The sequence below is a fragment of the Sapajus apella genome, unplaced genomic scaffold (genome assembly GCF_009761245.1).
Source record: "Sapajus apella isolate SASKATOON/1434 unplaced genomic scaffold, GSC_monkey_1.0 scaffold151, whole genome shotgun sequence".
NCBI classification, from domain to species: Eukaryota; Metazoa; Chordata; class Mammalia; order Primates; family Cebidae; genus Sapajus; species Sapajus apella.
The window spans coordinates 2,399,380-2,416,015 of record NW_022437091.1 but is presented as its reverse complement, the minus strand read 5'-3'; the positions used below and the strand labels follow the sequence as shown (position 1 = coordinate 2,416,015).

Genomic DNA, 16,636 nt, shown 5'->3' with positions numbered 1-16,636 from the left:
GACAGATTCGGTGCCCTTTCTCTGACATCCCAAAGCCCCTGGGACTTCCCCACCATTATTCATTGCTCTATTCACCTAAATCTCTAGGCAGGAAGGTCTCTCTCATTGGTGATGGGATTGTCAGCTCCTCCAGGTCAAAGCCACAGTGAAATGCACGTCCCCGGAGCCTAGCAAAGGGCTTGGCACAGAGCAGGGGCCCTGCAGCATTTTGTGGGGAATTGGCTACGTGAACCATCAAGATACTGAGGCCATTAAAACAGGCTCCCAAAAAAGCAGCCAACCTCCTGTGCACTCTCTGTATATTTCCAGGAATTCCTCTCCATGACAATTTAGAAAGTCCAGCAGTGGGTTCCAAGGCATCACAGAATTCAATCCAAGCAGAGCCCAAACCCCAATGGAAAGCTGCAAAACATGCCACTCCCCAAGCATCGTGGAGGCCCAGAGTTCCAGCCAAAGAAGGAGACTCAGTAAGTTCAAAGGGCAGATGCTCCTGTACCAGGGCTCCAGGCTGTACCTGAGACCATCCTCAGATTCTCTAGCTAGCAGGTCGGAGCCAGGTGAGGGGAAGGATGAACTGCAATGTGAGGAGTGTGTGTCCCATCTCCTCCTCTTCACCAGATGACTCTCTACCCAGGGCAGCCTTGACACGATTTAGAGGGCGGGCAGTGGGCTATTTTGGAGTCTGGAATAGAAAGGAATGACAATTGGCAGTAACTCTAGTACTTGAATTTTCCTGTGCTGAAGAATCACCCAAGGCACTCTAATATGCACATACCTGGTCCAGCCCTTGCTCCCTAGTAGGTTAAATGTTGCCTAGGAATCCGTATTGAAAACAAAACAAAACCTCATAGTGATTCAAACACAAGTAATCCTCAGACCTGGGCCAAGAAGCTCTTTTCTAACACTACCTGGGGACCCAGCCTCTTCTCTTTCCTAACTGCAGCCTCAGGAAGCTAGATGTCTGTAGGGAGCCTGGGAGGAGACAGTGGCCCCAGAGTCTCAGAATGACTACACTAAAAGGTGCCAGGAGGCTGGCCCTCATCAGGATTCCAATGAGAAAAGGGGGTAGGCCTGAACAGTGTGGGCCCAGAGGGCATAAACAGCCCCTTGCAGAGCAGGCACAAGGAAGCTGATGTGAGCTCAATGTGAGGAAGAACTTTATGGTCTATAGCTGAAGGCCTACAGTCTAATGGGAGAGTGCCCATCATACCTGGAAAACTCTAAATGCCTGGAAGGCCATAAGGCATTCTGAATTCCTTCAGAATTCAGCCTCTGTTTCCCTCTGCAGTCCCTTCTTACAGCCCTCCCCACTTCCAGAACTTCACCTGCCTTCCCACCCTCAAAGTTGAACCTTTCTGCATTCTCCAGGCATACCAGGCCCAAGATCTGTCAGCCTTCCTTACTTGCTGCTCCCCTCCAGGACTTTGCCTCTCCTGGTCATTCTGCCTGGCCTGCTCTTCCTCTACTCTTAACTTGGTTAATTCCTAGTCATTCTTCAGGTCTCAGTTTAGAAGTCACCCGCTGAAGTTCCCTCTAACCCCCACAGCTGGACAGAATGCCTCTCTTCTGCTACCTCTGCATATCATATTTAAATTGTTCACTGTGGAGAGGAGTGGCATGGGGTGGTGTGGCTTGGTGAGGAATCCACTACCTGGGAGGAGGGTGGTGGGTGAAGGAGCACACAGGGGAAGAAAAAAGTTGTTCACTGAAGGCAGGCACAGTGGTTCATGCCTATATTCCCAGCACTTTGGGAGGCCGATACAGGATAGTTTGAGCCCAGCAATTTGAGGCTGCAGTGAGCTATGATCCTGCCACTACACTCCAGCCTGGATACTAGAGCAAGACTCCATCTCCCACTGTTTCTCTCTCTCTCTCTGTCTTTCACACACACACACACACACACACACACACACACACACACACACATACATTGTTCGCTGACTCCTCAAGGTCTAACATACTCCCTGTACAAAAAATACTGAGTTTGCATTGTTGAATTGTAATGAGCTGTTTCTTTACTTTTGCCCCATAAGGCTATGAATTCTTCCGGAATCCATTGGCTGGCACTTTGTAGCTGCTCAATAAATGTCTGACAATGCATGAATGGCAGTGTCCTGGCAGAAAACAGAACAGTCCACCTTGAGAGGCAACAAGTCCTAACAGCTTTTTGTTTACACAGAGGCTGACCCACCCTGTCAGTGATCTTAGAGGTGGTGCTGAATAGGACACAGGTGCCTAGGGTCTCTTCTGACATGGTGATTACAGGCCAATGACTCTGGCATGAGGGCTGAAGGGGATCTTTGAAAAGCAGCCAAGGCCCAGTGAGTTGATCTCTTGATGACTGTTTGGTTCACAGCAGTTTGTGTTCCAGGAAGGTAAAGGAAATTCACTGCAAAGCAGCAACAGGAGAGGAGTCACTCTGGTTCTGTTGTCCTCCAATCCAGAACCAGCCTCTGTCACACCCACCCCTGCTCTCCTGAGTACTTGCCAGGACTGTCTGGACTCACCGGGCATAGAGAGGCCCCACCAGCCTCAAGGTGAGGCAAGTTTCCCAAGTGCAAATTCCCTGAGTGTCTTTTAGGCATGTCCCCCTGAAGCCAAGCCTAGCAAATTCAAGCTATTTGTACTCAGTACCTACTGTGTGCCAGGCTCCAGGTGAACAAGACAAAGTCTGACTTTCCCCAGCCCAGTGGGGACTTGGCCTCTCATCAGTCATCAAGACAGAGGACAAACCAGCCTTCCAGCCCAGGCCCGTCAGTGGTGATGGATGTACCAGCTATTTAGAAGGCCAGCATGGGTGTATTTGCAGGATAGGCCAGGAACTCATGCAGTGCCCTGAGCCCCAAGGCAGGTGGCATTCAGAGCTGCTGGGCACACTGTTTTCTGCAGTCTGCCTCTGAAGCACAAATCTTTCCAGAATGTCTTCATAATCCCCAGGAGTGGAGGATCCAGAGTGTGAACAGGCTGTGCCAGCTCTCCCTCGCCTCAACCCTCACTCCAGGGAGAGAAGCCTCAGAGGCCTGGGCCTCCTGAGTCAGGGTGTCTGAATTGGGGTTGGGGAACAGGATCCCAGGAGCACAGTGTTCAACATGCTGCTGATTATCTATGTGACAAGATAGGCAAGTCCTGCTCCCTCTCTGAACCTTAGAATCCTCCTTTGTAAATAAGAGAGATCAACTACATCAGTGTGTCCTCATCTTGCTATGAATCAGAAACATCTGTGTGGTGGCAAGACTAAGCAGCTTGAAAAAATGCAGCCTTGCCGGGCGCGGTGGCTCAAGCCTGTAATCCCAGCACTTTGGGAGGCCGAGACGGGTGGATCACGAGGTCAAGAGATCGAGACCATCCTGGTCAACATGGTGAAACCCCGTCTCTACTAAAAATACAAAAAATCAGCTGGGCATGGTGGCGCATGCCTGTAATCCCAGCTACTCAGGAGGCTGAGGCAGGAGAATTGCCTGAACCCAGGAGGCGGAGGTTGCGGTGAGCCGAGATCACGCCATTGCACTCCAGCCTGGGTAACATGAGTGAAACTCCGTCTCAAAAAAAAAAAAAAAAAAAGAAAAATTGCAGCCTTCTGGCCCCCATTCCAAAGCTCCTAAGGAATCTGGACCCCTAGAGAGGCGAGTGGAGAGGCCTACTCAAGCCCTAGCCCCCAACCCTGGCCCCAGCCAAGGAGCTTCTGAGCCCCCTCATGCCTTCCCCACTCCACTGAGAAACTCTTTGGGATGCAATGTTCCCAGCCACACTGGTCTTTGGGCCAGGGCTGGAGTAAGCTGCCTCTACCCCTCTCTCCAAAGAGCTCTGAAGCCTGAAGCACTTATCAGTGAGCAGTTTATTACCATCAAGCTGTCCCCAGCTTCCCAGCACCAGTTTGCCCACACTCTAGACACACCTTCGCTCCAGCCCATTCTGGCACCTAGCCTCAGTCTCCAGCCTCCTCCCCTCCTCCACAGGCTCCTTCCCCCAGCCCTCCAAGGCAGCACCAGGTCTGGGGGCCACACCACAGCTGGGGGAGGGGAAGGAAGACAGCAAAACAGGCAGAAGCTGGGGAAAGAGGAGCCAGTGTTGGCCACAAGCTTCTGTAGCCACCACTCCAGGAAGGAGGGAAAGGGGGCAGGGCTGAGGCCGGGGCTGGGGTTGCCAGGTGATGACAGTTCAGGTGGTTCAGGCGGGAGGCTCTTCTCCAGGAGGTGCAGGGAAGCCACTCAGGTCTCGGCCAATGATCTCACTCACTGTAAAGGAGGGGCACTTGAGAGACTGGGCTAGAGGTTGGTTCCCTCCTTTTTCAAAGACCCCCAATCCATTCCAGGCAGGCCTTAATCTAGGAGGCCTCTAGGTTCCTCCTTTACTGGTTTCTCTTCTACTGGGCCTCAGTTTCCCCAATGTGTCTTGACACCTGCTCCGAATCAAATCTTCCCCAGCTCCCTCCATGTGGGCTCCCAGGTGCCCGTCCTATCCCTTTCCTGCTGGCTTAGCCCAAAATGTCAGGGGAATTGGTATCAGCTGGGCCAGAGATGGGTGTAGCCAATGGGAGGAAGGAGAGGCAAAACAGGAAAGCTCCTCCTCACCAACCCCGACCAAAGGCACCGTGTTTAGGGGAACGCTGAGGCAGTGGCAAGTGTGCTTGACTGGGACCTCAGCAAGCTACCATCCCTCTCTGGAACTCAGTGCCTGAACTTGCAAATTGAGCGAGCTGGATGGAATGATCTTTAAAGTGCTTCTAGCTGTGAGATTTTCTGATTTGGAGCAGAGGGCAGAGGCAGAGGCAGAGGCAGAGGCAGGAGAAAGTCTGAGACAGTTACCCCATGCACCCTTCAGAATTCAGTTAACTGGATTCAGGCAGCCACAGGCATCAAGAACATGCCTCCTGGGACACTCCAGCTGGCCCTGAGAGACCAGGGATGCCTGATCTCTGAAAAGCCCAGCTCCAGCCCTCAGCAAACATGCAGAGCAATCTCTTGCACACACTCACACTCACAGCCCCCAGTCCCACACCCACCTTCCTCCAGCGTGATACCCTGGATAGGGACACTGTCTCGGAAGCCGCTGCTGTAGCCACCCCTGGATTTCTCCTGCTCCGGAGCCCCCTCCCCAGGGCCATAGCCTGGCCCTACCTTATTGTATCCCTCAGCAGGTAGGGGATGCACATCACCCTGGGAAGGGAAGGGGCCTTCAAGCGGTGGGGATGCAGGGAGAGGAGGTCGAAAGGGGGCTGGAGGAGAGAATGGCAGCCCCAGGGGAAAAGAGGAGCCCCGCCCTCCATACGGGTCACTAAGGAAGGGGCGGGGAAGGAAGGAGACTGGTGGTGGGTGGGCACAACCTGTGGTACCCCTAGTCTCAGGGAACATCCGCAGGCCCGGTCTGTAGGATGGTGGGGGCCCCGTCTGGGGGTACAGAGGGGGCGTGCCATAGCTGAAGCCTTCTGATAGGTAAGGAGTTTCATAAGCAGGGTCTTCATGGGGATAGGAGGGGTAGGGGGGCCTGGGTGGTGAGAAGTCCATGTCAGTGCCAAAGAGGGGTGCCGATGCTGGAGGGAAGCCCCGCAGAGATGAGTCCGGTAGGGGCTCCTCCTTGCAGATCACTGGGAAGACAGGAAGTGGGAGGACACGCTGGTGAGAGGTCTGGCAGTCTTCTCCTTGCACACCTTCCAGCCATCTGCTCCTCCCAGGTTCCATTCACCCCTTGGCCCCTCACAATGGGCACTGCTTGCCTCTGCCCCTGCTCCAGCTCCCCATATCCCTATACCTCCCACCATGGGCTGTTCCAGAGCGCACCAGGCAGAAACTTGAAACTCTGGGTAGGACTGCGTTTCCTCCGCCCATTGGAGACATAAAAGTAGACCTGGACTGGCCGGGACACCCTTTTGTTGCTGTACTCGGGGACATTCAGGGTCAGCGTCACCTAAGGAAGAGTAAAAATGAGACAGGGAGCCCTCGGGGACCTAGGCTTAGCCCAGCCTTTCCAGGGGCCCGGACTCCAGCTCTTAGCTTTCTCCATTTGCTAAGATGCAAAGTTCATTCCTTAGAGATGCACCTGCTTACAGAATGGCCAGTCTACCTCCTCCAGAAAAGCCCACTCCCATGAGCAAGAGGACCCAGCTGAGAATCCCCTGTGCCTCTCCCACCCCCGCCCCCAGAAGGTATCCTACCTCATTGCTCTGCAGTCGGTTCACCGTGGCCTCCTCCTCCCATTGTAGCTTCCCATCTGTGCAGAGAGAACGGAGAGCTGCAGCCCAGCTCCAGTGCCCTTGCCCCTGCCCTAGTTCTCTGCCATTTCCCCTCCTACTAGAGCCAAGGCCAAATCCAGAAGCGCTAGATTGTCTGATACACAGGAGCCCACTACATGTTAACTTAATGTGAGTGGAAGAAGTAAGGTTTAAAACTGTCCTCAGGTACAGGGAAGCAAACTGAGACCAAGGGAAATGGCAGGGCCAGCCCAGGAATAAGAATGAGTTGGTAACGGAAGCAAATATTACTATTGAATATTTCCACCCAAACCCAAACATTGTCTCCCATGATAATGCTGAGAAGGAAGACCAAAGGTAGGAAAGGGTCCTAGCTCAACAGAAGGCAATGAGACCCCCAACTCTGATAACCCAGAACCTCTGGAGAAGCTGTGACACGGTCCTAGGATGCTGCATTTGGATATAGGGGCCGGATGCAGAGGCTCATGCCTGTAATCCCAGCACCCACCACTCCCATCTTGGGAGGCCAAGGTAGAAGGATCATTTGAGCCCAGGAGTTTGAGACCAGCCTGGGCAACATGAGGAGACCCTAACTCTACAAAAAATAATTTTAAAAATAAGCCAAGTGTGGTTGCCTGTGCCTGTGGTCCCAGTTACTCAGGAGGCTGAGGTGGGAGGATTGCTTGATCCCAGGAGCTTGAGGCTGCAGTGAGCTGTGATTGCATCACTGCACTCCACTGGGTCACAAAGCGAGACCCTGCTACAAATAATAATAATAATAATAATAATAACAACAATAATAATAAAAGTTATAGGGACTGAGGCTATTGGTGAACAGTGTTTGGGGAGGGCAAAGGCCTAAGGTTAGTGCACGCAGCTCGAACCCTCAGTCTTCCCTTCCTCCATGCCTGCAGCTCCATCTCGGGGCACCTAACAGGCTCTGTTAATCACCGCCCATAACTCAATAAGCTACCCAGTGGGGAGCTGTGAGGGTGTAAATCACCTCTTGCCTTCTCCTCATATGCCCTAGCTACATGGGGATAAATTATCTCAAAGCAGACTTCTCTTTAATAAACAGAATGTGCATCGCTTACATTTGTTCAGCATCTTCAACATTTTAGATTGCTGTCACACTCATCCCACATGGAAAGCAGACAGTATAATAGGAAGGGTAGCCTGTGTCCCATTTTACAAATAAAAAATCCGAGGTTCCACTGGCTAGTTTAGTGACAGTGCCAGAGATATTTCACCTGCTGGTCTCAGGCTTTCCCTGCCTGCCCTCTCCCCGCCAGTGGGTACTCACCAGGACCCCTCTCAATGAACACCACCTTGGAGTCTGGCAGGAAGTTGGAGCCAGTCAGTACTAGTTCCTCGCCTCCTCTCACAGAGCAGGCACTGGGGCTGTAGGCCTCCACCTGGGGCAGCTCCTGGGCTGAGCGCTGGGCTGCAGAGCAGTGCAAGGAAGAGGACTGGCTGGGCTGGGCATGGAGGGGCAGCCTCCTCTGTCCCCACCCTCTTTGGAAAAACTGCCACAAGGTTCTGAGGAAGCCCTCCTCAGCAGCAGACACACAAATAAACCAGTAGTATCCATGGGGTCACACAGACCATGTAAGGGGCCACTCCCAGATTAGAGAGAGGGTTAAACAGGGTAGACAAGGGAGTTTCCCAAACAAGGGCACCGGGCACCCCAGGAACAGATAGGGTCCAGGGTCACTCTGGGCCACCCCAGAGACAGTCTGTGGCAGGGGCAAACTAGAATAGAAAAAAAGACTGAGTCCTCTATAGAGCTACCCAGGGCAGACAGGGCACAGGATGCTGCAGGGGGAATGGGCAGAGACACACAGACAAGAGTTGCAAGAGACAGAGAGATGGCCCAGGGCCTCTTTGCTCACAGCACTCGATGGGCACCGATGCTGCCTGTACTGAGATGACCTTCCCGCCGCTCTGGGGCACATGTACCCGGAACACCAGCCGCACACGTGTATTTTTGCGCCCGATGTCCGTCTCACCCTTCCGAAGCTCAATGTCTGAATTCCGAAGCTTCAGGATTCCCGCACAGTCAATGCTGAAGGCAAAGGATGGATGGCAAGCCCTCCTAGCTGAAGCCAGAATGGTGATACATCCCTAAAGAGGGAAGCTGCCCCCCTCCATCCAAAGCCCTGAATGACTTTCGATGTATGCCTAGGAGGCTATTTTCTAATCCAGAGATGGTCTTTCCAGGGTACCCCCCATCCCCAAAAGTCCTCTTCCAGATGGTGGGTAGGCCTGAAGCCGGCTCCTAGGAATGATGTCTAGCTCTTCTGGGAAAAGGAAGAAATGGGCTAGCATAGGCCCAATGGAGAGAGCTAGTCTAAAGCCTGCAGACTGAGGGGAAGTTGCCTGGGGACTTACTTGGCCGCCATGTTGTTCTCAGGCAGCAAAGTCATCTCCAGCACCTTGGTGCCACTGACTACGGCTTCATAGCTGGCTGTGGCCACCATCTTGCCTGTGATACGGTGCACCTGATAGAAGGCATGAGGCCTCAGGTTCCTTTCATCTGCAGTGCCGATGAACATCTGTAGAGTCAGTGGCTTCTCACTGTAGCCTAGGAGCTGGCAGAGGGAAAGAGGGGCCACCTCATTGAAATCCCCACCATCTCATCCTTTATTCATCCCTGGATTTTCAGTCCACCATGGGATAGGAATGGTGAAAGATAAAGGATATCCTGCAGGGGAATCCCTGGGGGAACTGGGCACCCGTTGTGGAGAAAACATGGCCTGGAGTTCACAGTGTTTTTCTTGGAAGAAAGCCCAAAGTGGGCTGGGTAAAGGCAGAAGAGCCTCCAAAGAGACTGGCCCAACTCAATATAGAGAAAACTTAACTCCCAGTGACTTTTGGCCTCAGCCTAAACCCTCCCCCATATGTGGCAGGCCACCATTTTCCAGAGTAGACATGAGGCTGGTGTCCCATGGGATGAGCTGAGTGGGGAAGGACAGAGGAGTAGAAAGCATATCCGGGTCCTTGCACCCCTCCTCCCCTAACTCCAGCCCCTCCCCCAGGCTGCCTGCGGGGTCAGAGCTGAGAGGGAGTGTGGGAAAGGGCAGTGCCATGGGTTTGCATAGCTGGAACCCATCTGGGAGAGGAGAAAGGATAGCAGGCCTGCCCTCTGTCCTCACCTTGACTACAGGGTGACCGCCAGGGGCAGCTTTGACAGCTCCACGGCTGCCTTCTGTCTCATAGTGGGCCCGGTGGTGGGCTCTAGGCTGCACCTCGATCCTCAGCTCCAGCTGCTCATATTGGCTGGGCAGAGGCCAGTCCAGAGGGGGTAGGGCAGAGGTCCTGGGAGAGAAAGAAGAGTATTGATCAGGTGCAGCCTCTGCCCCAGTCAGGACCGCACTGAATCTGGGAGGGAGAAGGGGATATGGGTCTGAGAGAAAGGAAAGCACAGAGGAAATAAAGAAGTACATCAACATGTGTGAAAATAAGGGAAAATTTTTTTTTAACTAACAAAAAGATAAAGAACTGAAGAAATCCAAAAGTCCAGAAGCAAAGGGGACAGAGCCCCTTGAGGTGTGGAAGATGACAACAGGCCCAAAACTCTCTTCTTCCCAGCTCTGAGCACAGGGGTTGGGGTGAGAAGGCTTCACGTGGATACAGAGGATTCTCAAGCCCTAATCCCTAGACCTGGATGGAAAGAATAAAGAAGTGCCACTTCAGACCACAAAAGACCTCAGAGATGAACTCTTTGTTTAACAAATAAAAAAATTGAGGCATAGTGGCTCACACCTGTAATCCCAGCACTTTGGGAGGCTAAGGCAGGTGTGGGGGGAGGTGTGAGGAACGCTTGAGCCCAGGAGTTTGAGACCAGCCTGGGCAACATGGTGAAACCACATCTCTACAAAAAATACAAAAATTAGCCGGGCGTGTTGATGCTCCTGTAGTTCCAGCTACTCAGGGGGCTGAGGCAGGAGGATAGCTTGAGCCCAGGAGCTTGAGGCTAAGTGAGATCACACCACTGCACTCCAGTCTGGGTGACAGCGCAAGATGCTGTCTCATAAACAAACAAACAAATAAACAAAGAAACTGAAGCCAGCAGCCACTGACAGACCTATGACTGAGCACATTCTGCTCCCAAGCCAGCTCCCTTTCCAGTAGCTGGGGCTTGATAGATGGAGTTCCAGGGAGCTAAGGGTTTCAGATGGGACAACTTATCCTGTAGTGTGCTCCCTGATACCCTAGGACAGTGGATCTCAGGATCTCAACTAGTAGTTGGCCCCCAGGTAATTGCCCAGATATTTGGCAATGTCTGGAGACATTTTTAGTTATTGCAACTAGGGGAGTGGGTACGACTAGCATCTAACAGGTAGAGGCCAGGGATGCTGCTAAACCATCCTGCAGTGCCCACTGCAGGCCCACACAACAAAGAATTATCCTGCTCAAAATATCAGTAGTGCTGAATTAGTAGTGCTGAGGTTGAGAAACTTTGCCCTGTGGGAAACCCAGGGGTACCAGTGTTAAAGGGTCTTTCCCCTAGAAACAGTTCTGGACCGAGCCAGCTCAGGCTAACATTTCAAGATTTAGGATTACTAAAATGGGCAGGATTCTCTGAGGATGGAAGGGATAGAAGAACTGCAAGTTTTAATATGAATTATTTGACTTGCAAAAATACACGATTTTATTCAAGTTAGCAACTATACTCTAAGCCACTAGGTCAGGCTCTAGAAATTAAGGATTGGAGAAGGGAAATTTCCTGCAACACAGTGGAAATCTGTTTAGGGCTGGCACCTATTGAAAGGACCAGAGTGGAAGGCTGAAATCCAGCCCAAGTTCCACATTCAGCCATATGCCACGCAGAGCCTGGGCTTGGGAGCACTCTATAGGCTACAGGAACTCCTTAATCTAGTTGATCCTCCAAAATATCTGGGGTTCAGTGGCTTTTTCTAATTTGCCCACAGGGAACTGTTGCCCTTTTGTAAATCATCCAAAGGGTGTGCTTTTTTCCTAATTCTCTTTAAAAGCAGGTAGTTGGCAGTTGCTGAGCTGGTGGCAGATTCTCTTTTGAAATTCAGAGGGCACGAAACTAGTATGTCTAAATCCATCCTTTGACCCTCCTGCTCCCCTAGTGGAATGCTGGAGAGAGGGGTGGTGCCAGGCGCAACCCTCACCTGAAGATAGGGCTGTGTCCCCCAATCCGGGCCTTGGACCACGCGAGTGGGGAGGGCACTGCCAGGTAGTCCATGCCAGCCACTTCCTTCCGGGGACCTCCTGGAAGAGCCACAGACTCCTCTGCTCCCAAGGGCAGCTTCCCATTGCATGGGGCAGGCTCCTCAGACCGAGGCAGAGCCACTGCCTGTTCGCTGGAAGTTCGCCGTGTCTTCTGAGGGATGCTCTCAGCTGGTGGGGCCCCCACATAGTCAAAGGGACCAGGGGAGCCAGGATCCCGGGCCAGAGGCAATGGGGGTGGTGGAGGTGGCTCAGATCCCTCTTCCCCCAGGCTGCCACGGCGGGATAGAGCTGGGGAGGCCGAAGATGGGGTTCCCGAGCTGGAATAGCGCCGCTTGCCACATGGAGAGGCAGGCCGGGGAGAGGCTGGGGTGGGCCCAGGAGCACTGAGGAGTAGCCAGCTATCCTCTGGCCCTCGGCCTCCGGGGCTTGGACCATACAGACTCCAGGGATCTTCAGGAGTCCATGGCCGAGGGGAGGCCCGGGGCGAGGGCAGCGGGGAGCCCAAGCCAAAGCGGGAGGCCGCCTCATTTAGCTCAGACTCCACTTCGTCACAGGCTGCGTACAGGGCTGCCTCATCAGAGGCATCGGAGAAGAAGCTCCACGAGGACAAGCTGCTGCTGCCAGGGCTCGGGCTGAAGAAGGCCCCCCCACCCTGGCCCCCTGCCTCTCGGTAGCCCCCAAAGCCTTCTGGTGGGGGGTAATCTCTAGGAGAGCCGTCCCCCCAGGCATCAGGGTTGTCCTCCAGCGCTGCCGGCGGCTCGGGCGTGGGAGAGATGGAGGTGATGCGGATGCTGGGACACTCGAGAACACGGCCACCCCCAGGACCCCCAGCACCCCCTCCTGGTCCTCCCAGCCTCACCGACCGGGCGGGCTGGCTCTCCCAGGTGCCAGGTGAGGGGGCTGGGCGCGGCGGTGGCGAATGCATGCCAGGCCGAGGGGGTGGAGGACGAGGAATACCGATAGGTGCAGCACCATAGGGAGGGGGCTCTCCCAAGGCCAGACGGCAGCATGGCGGGGCATCCTCCGAGTCCAGTTCTGTCAAAATGGGAAGGGGAGCAGAGGGAGAGGGGGAGAGAGAGAAACAGGTGAGATGGCTAGTCTCCTTGAGTGGCCAGGCTGCAAGTCCTGCTATGTCCCTGCCCCTCAGCAAGGAGACCTTCTGAGCCACAAAGGCAAAAGCAGAGTTGGACCTGGGAAGATGGAAGAGATTGAGACAGGCATGCCAGGCCTTTGCCCACTGGCCCTTGGATCCTGGGACAGAGGGTACCCGATCCAGCGGGTCTTAAGGTGAGGGAGGTGGGTCCAGAGGAGCTGGAGCTGAGCCTGGGCCTGGAGGCGTGTTTCTTGAGGCACTGTGCTGGACTGGGGGCGACTCACACATGAACCCAATTAGCAGCGGTTCCCAAACCCCCAAACGGCGCTGGCAGGAGCCCCAGTTGCCATCGCAACCGTGGCCAGAGGGGAGGGGGGCGTCAGGGCTGTGGTGACTAGGGGAAGCGGCTCCTCCCTCGTTACCCGCCATCTGGGGGCGGAGGTACAGCCGAGGGGGTGATGCGTGCCCGGCCCAGCCGAGGGAAGGGGGACGGCGGGCAGCGCGCGGATTCGTGCGAGCTGCAGCCGCCGCCCCCGACTCAGTCCCCGCCATCTGCCTCTCATTGCGGCCAGACGAGGGAGGGGGAGGGGCGCCCCGGCGAGGCCTGACAGCGCCCCCAGCCCCTGGTGTCCAGTTGGCCTCGCCAGTGCTTGGTCCGAGAGGAGCTAGCTCCAGCGCCGAACCTCCCCTTCCCCTGGCGGCGCCCTGTGCTCCTGGGGCCGCAGTTCCCGCTTGCCCCCCAGTTCAGTGACAAGCGGCCCAGCCGGGAGGCGGCGCACAGCCAAAGGCACCCCCACCCCCATCCCAGCCAAGACCTAAAAAGGAGAAAGTGGTGCCCCGGCCCCCAGCCTCACTTCCGCAGGCCAGCGAGCCCCTGCGACTCCTTTCGACCTCTGACTCCCTCACCCCCACCCTAGGCTCGCTGCCTTAAATTCCCCAGACCAGGATCCCCGGCCCTTCTCTCACTGACCCCAAGACCCCTTCCCAGCCCCGCACTAACCTTCCCCCAACCCCCCCGCGCCCAGCGGGGGGGCCTCCTTTTCCTCCCCGAACACCAGCTTAAACTCCAGCTCCTCATCCTCGCAGCTGGCCGCCCCCATGGATCCGGCAGGAGCCCCCAGGTCCCGGCCTGGGTGGGAGGGGGGAGCTCAGGAGGCTGCTGTATCTTCACCAGGGTGGCTCCCTCCCTCCCTTTCTGTGAGAAGCCCCCTCCTCCGTCGCTGCCGCCTCCCTCCAGACGCCCCCTCGTTATTATAGAAAGTTTTCCAAACTTTTTTCCCCCAAACTTCTTCAAAGCGGGGCCTCTAGCCTGTCCCTGATTGGCTGCCGGGGATGCTCCAGCCCCTCCTCCAGGGATGAGATGGGAAAACCACGCGCCCCTCGTCCTCCCCCCCCCCCCCCCCCCCCCTTCCCCCCTCCAGCCCCCCCCCCCCAAAAAAAAAAAAAAAAAAAAACTGAATTGGAAAACGGTCCTTCAAGAGTGATACTAATGTTGCCTATTGGTCCGCCTTTGTGACAATCATTTTCTGCAGGGAGCCCAGCCGCCACCTCCCTTAGTCTCAGTTCTCGGTTCTGGGTCCGAGAACCTTAAAGGGGCCACATTCTGGGCCCTCAGGGTATAAAGCCCACGGAATACACTTTTTTAAGTTCTGAAGACTGTGTAGACAGCACCCAGCAAGACGGAGCCACTTCTCCTCCCCTTTCCCTCCAAGCCTGAGGCCAGGACGGTCCTTGGGTGCAGAGTGGCACCGGGCTGCTCGTAAGAGGAAGAGGCTATTCTTCCAGGTCCCCCGCCTGGCACTGCTCTTCCTGGGCCTTCTGGAAGTGTTTGCCCTGCCGAATCAGCGCCTCCATCAGCCATTTCTCCCGGACCCGTAAAGTGAAGAACGCTTAGCCAGCCTGGATGCCCTCTGGGAGCAGTCCGAGCCAAAGAGGCTTTGAGAACTGTCCCTAGGCCCACAGCCCTTGATGGGCGTAGATCCAGGCCAGGCTTTGCCGCTGCCCTTGTCCCAGCCACCCAGAGGGGCCATTAATTAGCCTCCACGGGAAGCTGGCTCCCTCCTCCCTAGAACTGTAGTCTGGAAGGAATCTCTGACCCGTTAGCATCCCATTCCGGCTCTTCTAAAACTCCTGGCCAGGTTTATTAGGGGCCTGGAACCTCGAGACCCTGTGCCCCCCCCACTCCCCCCGCCTTTCCCCACCTCCCCCAGGCTGGACACCTGTCACCTGGGTTGGAGGAGGAAGAAAGACCCGGACGGGAGTTTTCGGGAAAGTCAGGCTTGGAGAGGCCTGGGTTGTGTGATACGGAATTAGAGGGGAGATTCGCGACTCGGTGGGAGATACTGGCAAGGCTGGAGGGTGGGAGGGATTGGGGGGTGGTTATCATTTCCTCCCACACAGCTTCAAAGCTCTCTAAGAGGCCGAAGCGTCTCCAATCTCTAAATCCCTCGGGTTCAGTGCTGCACCCCCAACGCCGCCCCATCCCAGCACCTGAAGGGTTAAGCGACGGCCCAGGGTCAGACGTTTACAAACACTCAGAAGCCGGGCGAGACCGCGCCCGTTACTCTAATGAGAAACAGGCTCCGCGGGACTGGGGAAAGAAGGGAGGGCTGGCCCGACGGGCCGGAGCTCCGCAGCAGCCCTCCCTTCGGTCCTCCCTCGGGCCCGCCCAGAGGACCCCCCCCAGCCTCGGGGGACCCCAGTGACGTGCGGAGCTGCCCCGGCTCCAAGCCCAGGGCCGCAACACAGGAGGGGCGGGGAGAAGAGGCCAGGCCGGCGGGGAGAGAAGAATGTTCCGAGGCCAAGCGGGGAGGCGGCCTAGTTTGATTTTTTCTTTCTTCTTTCCCTCCCCCACTTTGGTTGGTCTCCTCAGGTTACATTTCCCTTCCAGCTTCATCTCGGAAATAAAGGAAGGAGAAACACACGGGAAGAAAGGACGAGGAACATCTCAACCCATCAACCTGACTGCAAAGAACAGGGCAGGGGAGGTGGAAAGCAGAGGCGAGAAAGGCAAGGGTAGAGACCCCGAGGCCCAGACCCTGTTCCCCAGACTCTGCCCCTCCCCGGCCCCCCTCCCCGCCGGCACAGCACATGCAGACGCGCACATTCTTTTCAAATGTCATATTTCCTTTGATCCTGGGCAGCGTTTCTCCATGTGTCTGGCTCAGCTCCTGCCCAGCCAACCGCCTCCCTCCTCATCCCCCTTTGTTTTCCTGGAGAACCCTCCTTCTCCTAGCATCTGGAAGGCCCTGAGGGCTGGCGTCGGCCCTCATTCCCCTGATGACTCTGGCCTCTCCTCCCAGTGACTCAATTTCCCCTCCATGGGCGTTGGGGGTAGGGAAGAGAAGAGCAGAGGGGAGAGTAGTTGAGACTGCTCGGAGTGCCAAGCTTCTCTCGGGCGGGGGTCGGGGGGGCATCCTCTTGACTCTGAAAATCCTCCAATCTGTCTCGCCTGCGGCAGAGGGATGGAACTTATGACTTTTGAAATGTTCGGCCTGGCGTTGGAGCCTGGGCAACCGCGGGTTAGTTTTAGATTTAGATTGCCCTATACTTCTGCCCCCTGGCGACCAAAAAGACCCAGCCGCCCTTCCTCGGTTCGCGGTTTCTTGCGCCGCCTGGCCTCGGTCTCAGCTCCGCTGCCTCCTAGCGCGCTAAGGAGAGCACAGCTCGGCTTTCATACCTTGATTGGGTGGCCCGCTATGCCTTCTGCTCTGTACTTTAACAAGCATCGTTCCACTTCCTTGGAGGTGGACGTTCTTTCTTTTTTTAATTACACAAGATGCCGTCTTCTTTTTTTCCCAGAGGCCTAAACAAAGCTAATTAATATACATTCTTATTGTAAACAATTCAAGCTATACAAAAATATGTAGTAAACCGTGATTGTCCACCATTTTGTAGGTATTTATTAACATGTGTGCACACACATGCTCTTTTTATGCGTATGACAAGCATTTTCTTGCTTTTTTTTCCCTCAGTTAGCAAATGATTGAAGATCTTTTCCAGTAGTGCCATCTGAAAATGATAATGAAAATGCCCACCTTTTCAGTAGATAAAGTGACTTTTACAAATCAGGTTAGTAACAGAGTTGATCTGGAACCCAGGCCTCCTGGGTCCTTGTCAAGTGCTAATTCATTACATCACACTTTACACAG

At 55.0% G+C, this 16,636-nt stretch overlaps 1 protein-coding gene across 4 annotated transcripts; it reads right to left on the bottom strand.

Annotated features, from left to right (window-relative positions):
- Nucleotides 1-3,817: 3,817 nt before the first annotated feature.
- Nucleotides 3,818-15,017, bottom strand: NFATC4 (nuclear factor of activated T cells 4). Of its 4 annotated transcripts, XM_032265697.1 has the most exons (11): nucleotides 14,712-15,017; nucleotides 13,486-13,614; nucleotides 11,332-12,427; nucleotides 9,343-9,505; nucleotides 8,579-8,778; nucleotides 8,080-8,252; nucleotides 7,491-7,631; nucleotides 6,152-6,207; nucleotides 5,778-5,904; nucleotides 5,003-5,584; nucleotides 3,818-4,235 (listed from the first exon to the last, which is right to left on the bottom strand). In XM_032265697.1, exons 1-11 carry the CDS (start codon nucleotides 14,965-14,967, stop codon nucleotides 4,168-4,170), a joined length of 2,991 nt encoding a protein of 996 aa, XP_032121588.1. In that variant the 5' UTR covers nucleotides 14,968-15,017; the 3' UTR covers nucleotides 3,818-4,167. The 4 variants fall into 4 exon arrangements, with proteins under 4 accessions (XP_032121588.1, XP_032121586.1, XP_032121587.1 ...); XM_032265695.1 differs by lacking the exon at nucleotides 14,712-15,017 and having other exon boundaries at nucleotides 13,486-13,884; XM_032265696.1 differs by lacking the exon at nucleotides 14,712-15,017 and having other exon boundaries at nucleotides 8,197-8,252; nucleotides 13,486-13,884.
- Nucleotides 15,018-16,636: the final 1,619 nt, after the last annotated feature.